Below are 8,793 nucleotides of genomic sequence, written 5' to 3'. Positions count from 1 at the left end.
ATATAAATGTATTTCCATATTTACATGCCTGTATTTAGACCTCTATAAATGCCCTTTGGCTCCTAGTTCTTTCCTCTATTTCCTTTTACTTTCCTCTTGTCCCACTATGTTCAGCCTTCATTAGGGTTTCAGTAATTCCTCTCGGTTACATTGCCCTTGATCAAGCCATACCAGGCATCCTATGCCCTCCTTGCCATTGATTTTAGATCACTTGTTGTTCCCTGTCCCTGGGTTTGTTAACACTGACTTCTTTGCCCTACCTCCCCCTCCCAACCCCCCCCAACTGTTGGCCCCATTATTTTCTCTTCAGATTGTTTATCCCACCTGCCTTATCTAGATAGACATGCAGAGACCATAATAAGCACAAAAACAAGGCAGAGCAAAACAACAATAAAAGAAAACAAAAAAACCAAACAACAACAAACCAACTACTGGAAAATAAAAGCCTATAAATAGTTCAAGGTCCGTTTGTTGCCATTTAGGCGGGTTTTCTGGTGGAGTCTGATGGGGTGCCATGCCCTGGCCCCAGTGTCTGTTTTTGGTATTCCCAGGGGACTTCATTTCTTTGCTCCCCTTGCTGCTGTGTTGCATGCCCTTAGCATTTTGCCCCATTGTGGTGGGGTCAAATCAGGCACAGTTCTGCACTGTGCCTCCAGTGTTGCCCCTCGTAGTGCTATGGGTCAGTGGGGGACGACTCAGGCCCTCTCTGTGCATTGTGTACTCTGAGCAGGAATATAGTCATTGGGGCCTGGTGGGTCAGGATGGGTTCTACTCTCATCTCCAATTTTTAATAACTCTATTTTGTAACAATGGGAATGTTTTAAAAAGCCAATATTATTAAGTCTGTGTTGTTTTTTAAAATTAAGGTTATTTTGTAATGACAAACTCTTAAATAGGGATGGTTTCCAAATTCTTTTAAGCTAGATTCATTCACTTATTTTTACTGCTTCCTTATGCCTTAGGGATTCCAAATGACTGTCTGAACAGACGTTATTGTTACGATTAAGACATAGTTCTTGTCTTGAGGGAATTTCAGTTAGATGGAGAAGACAGCATACACTACACTACGTACAGGCCATTAATTGCCGTGAGATGAAGGAAGCGTGTCAGGCAAGCTGGAGGAAGAGGCCAGGGTGAAACTCAGACGGGTGGGAATCTCAGGAACACTGGTTGGATGTGAGACAGTTTGAAGCTTACAAGTGCCATGAGCTGCCTGAAGCAGGTTGGTGCAGCATTGCGAAAGTAACAGGATCTAATAAGAGTTTCAAAACCAGGAGTGAACCAGTGTTCGGTATAATAGCTCGGCTTGTTTGCGCAATTGTGCATCACTGTTGTTTTTTAAGTTACACGAACAGCGATGGGACTAGAAGAACCACAGGCAAGAAGACCATCTGGGGCAGTTAATGGTGGCCTCCTGGTACTCTCGCCTCCGTTCGGCTGGTCACCATCCCATCTCCTCCTGGAGGCCAGCACAGAATTGCAATGAAGGAGAGTGGATACTCAGTTCAAGAGTGTCTTTCAGGGGAAAAAAAGAGTGTCTTTAAGGCTACCTGGTTTAACTTTTACAGGGAATTTTGAGGAGGGGAGAGAGGGAGGGGAGAGAGAGATTGTACCGTCAGTTTGCTGACTTCTCAAGATTTTGGGTGGGTGTTTTTGATTTGTGATGTATTTTACGTCTATCAAAACAAAACACCCAAACCCACCGCCATTAGGTCTACCATGGCTCCTGGCTGTAAATGTGTACAGAGTAGGTAGCCTCTTCTTTCTCTAGCAGAGTGCCTGGTGGGTTTGAACCTTGTGGTTTGCAGCCCAGTGCCTTGCCACCAGGGCTCCTTAGTTTACTTGTGATGGAATTTATACTAATACTTACCTGGTTTCAAACTACGAGAAAGCATTTTATGTAAAAAGAAATTTTAATGTAGGACCTATTTTAATGTAAAAATGTCTTTAATGTAAAAAGAAAATTTAATGCAGGACCTATTTTAAGGAGTAGAAATGATAGATGGATAACGATCATAAGATAAAATAGTAGTCGTGAATGTAGTTAGATTAGAATAATAATTCCATTTCATAGGATCCTGACTGTCAGAAATTTGAGGGCACTTCAAAGAGTTCGTGGAAAAATTTCAAAGTGTGGAACATTTTGCTTGCCCTCAGAACCTGCTGAAAGGATAATTATGTGTGTATGTAATGTTTTCAAATATCTGTATGTAGTATAAATAATCATACATTTGTTGCTGAGAGGGAATGTGGTTAGGCCAAGATCATTCCACTAGAAGTTGCCGAACAAACCTTTTGGTTTCTTAGCCAGAACTCAGTGTGCTATTTTTCTTGTGAGAGCCAGGATAGGAGTATGGAAATAAATTATTGTGACATTTAAAAAAAAAACCCCAGTTAAGAACAAACTAGATATTCTCTATATTTTAGGTTTTATTTTAAGTTAGTCAGCCTGTACTTTAGCCCTGGTGGTGTACTGGTTGCGGGTTGAGTTGCAAGGTTAGCAGTTTGAAGCCAGCAGCTGGCGCAGGGGAGAAAGACAGGGCTTTCTACTCTCGTGGCGTTCCATAGGTGCAGTTCTGTCCTGTCCATAGGGTGGCTCAGAGTCGGAATCAACTCCCTGACGGTGAGTTTTGTTTCGTGTGTGCTTGGTGACTTGATCTATAAAGACTTCCAGGCATGTTAGATGAAGGCTTAGCCAGAGCTTTATGATTTCTTCATGGTCTGGAATTCAGCTTTTGACATTAATGTTTGTTGTGAGGGTGGCTTTCCTTTCCATAGCTTTAGTTTCCTTCACGGGTGCAAAAATCAGGATCATGTTACCTCACTGCCCTCTGCCTACTTTTTGTAAGGCTTGTTTTGAGGGTAAATATCCTACTGGTTCCAAGATTACAAGTGCTAATGATTCATAAGAGCTTTTAATCATTCTTTTAGTTTGTAGTAAGTTAATAGAGTATTCCCCAGTTGTCACTAGTGAAGGGGATTTGTTTCCTGTAACACCTTTAAAAATAGAACAGAGTAAAGATAGTCCCGCTACTAGCGTTCCCTGCGAGACGGGGTGTGAGGTGTGTGGTGCACACAGGGTCAGGCACTTGTCACAGAGCCTGTGGAGCCTTCTCTCTACTGCGTTTCCTCTGGGAGAGGTTTGCGTTCTTTGAAACCAGGTATCTTGTGTTAATGGACCAGGAGCTGAGAGAATGAGGTATGAATAAATGTCGACTGATTCACGTCATCTGCTTTACGCCTAACACCACATCAGTCTTTATTTAATTTAGTTGAGGAGAAAAAGGCACAGGCGAGCCCCCCACCTGGGTTGGGGATTTCTGAGGTAACGCCGCGTGGGTATGGTGGACTAAACGCACTGCCATCAAGTCAGTTCTGACTCATCGTGACCCTGTCGGGCAGGGTAGAACTGTCCCTGTGAGTTTCTGAGGCTGTAACTGTTTACAGGAGTAGAAAACCTCTCGCCTGTGGAGTGGCTGGTAGTTTCGAACTGCTGACGTTGGAGTTATAGCCCAACTCGTAATCCACTATGCCACCATGCTTGCGGTAGTACAAAATTTGAAATTCTGATACTTTCAGACGATCAGGATTTTAATCATATAGATACTGTGTACTTTATTTGTAACTGGCTCTAAAGCCTGCCCTCTTAATGCACACTGGGCGTATTAAAGCGTCACGATGATTTATGATTACGAGGAGGAGGGGAAATAGAGGAGAGAGCCTGATAACTCAGTGGTGGCAACAGAGCATCTTGGCAATCTCATTGTGTGCAAAAGCATGCACTTCTTTCTTTCTTTTCTTCACAAAGCACATTTCATCATCATAGAAACCGGAATAAAAGGAGAGGAATATTGGCGTGGCCTAACGAGGGTTTTTGTGGTTGCTTTACTGGATTGCGATTGTAGTTTGATTTCTGGGCCATATTAGCGAGTTGTGCATTTTGGGTTCCTGCCAACGAGGCTACTAAAACTGTGGAAATGACTCGAGTGAACATTTTGCTGACTCTCTACTTACTACAACGTAACTAGAGAGAATTTGGATTGAGCAGGACTCAGTAAGAAATGAGCAGAGGAGAAAGGCCAGGTAGGTGGTGGGCTCCTTGGCTGGAGCTGACATTGTAGACGCAGAAAGAACATGAAAGTCCCCTCAGTTAGTGTGTGTGCTGTCCAGCAGGACTCTCTGCGACGTGAGAGAGCGTGGGAAGCATGTGTGCACACGCCTGCTTTTTGGAGGTAAGAAGCCAACGGACTTTCTCAGAGTTTTCTGAAACTCCAAAAACCACGGCTAGAGGTCTGTAGGGTTGCCTTTCTCTCAGAAGAGTTGTGTAGAACAGTCATTGAAACGTCCCTCCTTTAAGACGTAACAGCGTGGGATCTCAGGGAATTGAAAGGTCGCCTCAAAGACAGTGCTGCTGGGAGATGCTATGGGGTTAGTTCGCACGCCTAGCAGCCCAGGTGCAACTTAGGAAACACCACGGGTCCTGTGCTGGCTCACAGGTGCTGTTAGGCCATTGTCAAAGTTATAAAATGCACACACACGCACACTCTAGACATTTAATATTCTGAAAACAAATGTGGGGTTTTATGAATACCATTTCTTATCTAAAATCACACTTCATTTGACTTAAAATGATCAGTGAAATGCCTGTTTCCCAGGATGTGGTTTTCCGTTTTGTTTTTTTAAAAGCACGTGGAATTCTTTTAATAAACAATCTAGGGGGATGGTACTGTGGCCTGGCCTAAGGCTTGTAAAATTTTCTATTTAAAGAAAAAATTATTGTGCGGTAAGTACTTATTAACAAGCTTTGATAATTACCTCTTTTACATTTGTAATGAATTTCAACAGCTTTCAGGGTTAAGAGTGTGTGTGTACACACACACACACACACACACACACACACACACAAAGTTATGGCTATACCATGTGTCACCTTTTCTCTGTTTCTTGTCCCAGGTCCCTCGGACAGCCAGCAGCAAAGGTCCTCTATGCTTACAACCCTAGCCGGGAGAGCGAGGTGGTGGTGAATTCAGTGTTCACAGCTGCTAGACATTTTCATGTGCCTCCTGTCCATTGCAGGGTGAGTGTTGATGGGCGTGTGGAAACCATGCGGTGGCCGGCCGCCAGACCTTACTGATTTCCTTGGCTCAGAGTTTTTGCTTCTTTGCCTCTCCCCCTTTTTTGGCTACCCAAACTCCCTTCCTTCTACATGTTTATTTGAGCAGTTATTTTCACAGTTGTTCGTTTTCATAGTTTCCGTGGCTCTTGATAAGTACAAGGAGGGGGGAAAACTTTTAAAGAGCCTAAACTAGGTAGGAATGTCTGTGTGTGTTTAATTTGAGTAAAGAAACGTTATAGTATTTATCTGGGAATGTGACAAATGCTGAAGCACTTAGTAGTGAATGCAGGCATCGAGCTGCGATCTCGACACCTTGCAGCTCACTAAGAAATGTCTGGTTCCTTCTCTCTAAACACAGGGCGTACCGTCACTGCCGTGAAGCCCTTCTGGCTCATTGCTGCCCTGCAGGACAGTCTAAAACTGCTCCCGAGGGTCTGCGATTGTAAATACTTACTGCAGCAGGCGTCCTCTCTTCCACCTGTGGAGCAGTGGCTGGTGGGTTTGAACCACGGGCCTTACAGTTAGCAGCCCAGTGTTTAACACACTGTACCACCAGGGCTCCTGATAGTGGGCTTACAAGATCTCCATAAAGCCAATGTAGATCTCTATAACACAACTCAAAACCCTGTATTTTTCTTATAGTTTTCTTTTTTTTTTTTCCCTAAAGATCTTAAATGCTTGTAGACTTTTTACTTTTTATTTTGTTTACTTATATTGTCTTTACATTATATACATGGTGGGGAAAATTTAAAAGTTCATGAAAAATTATTGAAGGAAAAGATAATAGAACTTTCCCACAAAACTTGTTGAAGCCTCTGGTATAATAACCCAACCCAACCCATTGCCATCGAGTGGATTCTAACTGACGAAGGCCCGGTAGGACAAGGTAGTACCGCCCCGTAGGGTTTCCAGGACTATAACCTAAATGCTAGTGGTGTAGTGATTGTGCATTGGGCTGCTCACCGCAAGGTCAGCAGTTTGAAACCACCACCTGCTCTGGGGAGAAAGACATTTTCTACTTTGGTAAAGAGATAGAGTCTGGGAAACGCACAGGGGCAGTTCCACCCAGCCTCAGGCCACTGTGAATCTGCATCTACTCCATGGCAGTGGATTTGGGCTTTGATTTAATCTGTACAGACTGCCACACTTCTCCGTGGAGGGCCGGTTCCAACCACTGACCTTTCGCTTAGCAAGTCATTGCTTTAACCCCTGCACTGTCAGGGTTCAAAGATTACAATCTTTCCCCTTCCCTCTCCCCCCTTTCTTTGTACACGTGAAAACACACACAGACACACATTCTGTGTATAGCAGAGATGGCTCTTGGTTTTTATTCAGGATTCATGTTTGTACATGGGCTGTTCACTGCGATGTTAGGCTGTCTGCCATGGGAGTAAGGAAGAGCAAAGACAGATGCGAGACACATTGATCCAACTGAAGTGAAAAGACTTGGCCACCGTCTTGTTCTTTGAAAAATCCCTAGGTTGTTGGCGAGTGGTCAGTTTGGGGACCCTTAAAGACTCCTGATACTTAAAGTTAAAGATTGCTAGGATGCAAAATCTGTTACGGATATCACCAGAAGAAACCCTGAAAAATAATTTATCAAAAGGAGCTGCATTTTCCAAATAGTTATTTCGGTACCTGTTTTCCTCCCCAGGTAATTCCAGCAATGGGGGAAACTTCCTTCAGAATTATTTTCTTACCTACTGAAGAAGGAAGCATCGCGAGTTCTTTATTTATTAATACCTCTTCACATGGAATCCTTTCCTATCACGTAAGGCTCTCATCTTCTCAGGTTATTTGGCATTAACAAAGAAGGCGTGGTACTTTAAAAAATAATTGTGGAAATGTCAGTCTCAGGCCTCATGCTTTATGTCAATCACATGTAAGGCTCTTGGTGACAGTCTCTGGAGAAGGACATCATGTTTGGTAAGTCGAGGGGCAGCGAAAGAGAGGAAGGCCCTTCAGGAGCTGGAGACCCCGTGGCAGTAGCAGTGGGCTCAGGCGTAGGAACAGTGGTGCGGATGGCAGTGCTTCATTCTGTTGCGTACCTACACACCTAACAACAACAACAGTGACCGTGAACTCAGCAGTCACCCTTTGCACCTTGCAGACTGCTTTCAGCAGAGGACAGAGCTGTAAACCCTCACCGTGCACCATTGGGAGGATATTGGAGCAAGACAAAGACATCTACCATACATCTCACTTTGCTAGTATAAAATGTTAAAGACGTTCAAACCTCAAGGGCTGTCACTCATGTAGAATTTAGGGGCCATCTCTAGCAATTCTGCTTCCGCCCCTCTCAGCCCTGGACAGTTCCAATCAGGAAGCATCGATTGTGTATCAAGACTTGAGCACGAGGAATCATTTGTTCCCCAGAAATAGGGATCTTGACCAGGAAGTGTCACCTGTGAGATGTTAGCGGTATAAATCAAGTAATTTATGTGCCATGATTAATCCTCGTTGTGTTGGCTCTGATTGATTTGTGTTAAACTGGGGTCCACTGTCAGAAAAGTTACCCCTGTGTCACAAGATGCGCTGTGGACAAGTAATCTTCAGCTGAAATACAGCAGTATTCCTGTTGTCTACAGCAAAGATCTCAATCACAGTTGGTTGTCAGACTCTCGAAGGCCAAGCACAGACACCCTTTGGCGTCGTGGTGAGTGCGTTCCAAAGCTCTAACAGAAGAGTGATTTCCCCCTCTCTCTGCAGGTATCTGGAACCGGGGCTCGCAGAACCTCTGCTGAAGAGTCTGCAGAACCTCAGCCCAGTGCTTACTTCCTGCTCCCTCAGGTCCAGAGCATTCAGCTTTCACAGACACAGGTCTTTTCTTTTTTTTTTTTAATAAATTATATTAATTGGGCCTCTGATAACAATCCATACATCATTTGTATCAAGCACATTTGTACCTATGCAGCCATCATCATTTTGAAAAGATTTTCTTTCTACTGAGTCCTTGGTATCAGCTACCCCCACCTCATCCTGACGCTTGATAAGTTATATGTGGGGTACGGGGCTCCAAAGTTGAATGGGTCCAAGGGGTGGTTGTGTAATTCAGGGGTAAAATTACAGAGACGTCAGACAAAATAAAGCATGTCATTGCTCACCGCCTGGACGGACAGTCTCAGCTGCCAGATCCGAGCAGATAGAGGGAATCTGTTTCCAACCAGAGCTATATACTCAGGGGACGTGCATGCCCCCCCTAACCACAGGTAACCACTTTCATAACAGCAAGGGATTGTACTATGGGCACGCACTTCACTAGGCGTATACAAACAGTAGAAAGGGGAGGCACTAGAGGCATACATGTGACAAGATGGGTTGACCCTAGATGGCAGCCTAACCTTGACCTTAGTGTCTTTTGGCTGTCCTTCAGGGAATAATCTGTTATCCTTGTCAGAAGGGAGAGGGCTCTACCTAGGGTGGGACAGGCGATTGCTCTAGCTGGCTGATAGCCTTCAGGCAGATCACCTCTAAGCAGTTGCTCTCCAAGCGTATAGTCACTGACCATGTGTTCGCAGCAGCACCTTAGGTTTAGCATATATTGTGAGTGGACAACGTGGGAAATAGCTTTTCTGTTTCCCACAATTATAAATTATTATTATTTTCATATCTTCTGCCATTCACCCTCTCCCGTCACCCAGGTTTCTGTTGTTTGTCTCCCTGGGGTGGGGGTTATA

General features: G+C 44.2%; 1 protein-coding gene across 1 annotated transcript in view; it reads left to right on the top strand.

The window, feature by feature from the left end:
- Positions 1 to 8,793, top strand: part of TMEM131L (transmembrane 131 like) — a 167,993-nt gene that overhangs the window by 85,067 nt on the left and 74,133 nt on the right. Inside the window, 3 exon segments of the mRNA XM_045295801.1 lie at positions 4,954 to 5,077; positions 6,771 to 6,887; positions 7,826 to 7,936. Of these exon segments, the coding sequence (XP_045151736.1) occupies positions 4,954 to 5,077; positions 6,771 to 6,887; positions 7,826 to 7,936 (352 nt within the window).

Source organism: Echinops telfairi, unplaced genomic scaffold, assembly GCF_000313985.2.
Source record: "Echinops telfairi isolate 266 unplaced genomic scaffold, ASM31398v2 ScPeMD7_5868;HRSCAF=6743_1, whole genome shotgun sequence".
NCBI classification, from domain to species: Eukaryota; Metazoa; Chordata; class Mammalia; order Afrosoricida; family Tenrecidae; genus Echinops; species Echinops telfairi.
The sequence above is the reverse complement of the archived record's forward strand: the minus strand, read 5'-3'. Positions and strand labels throughout refer to the sequence as shown.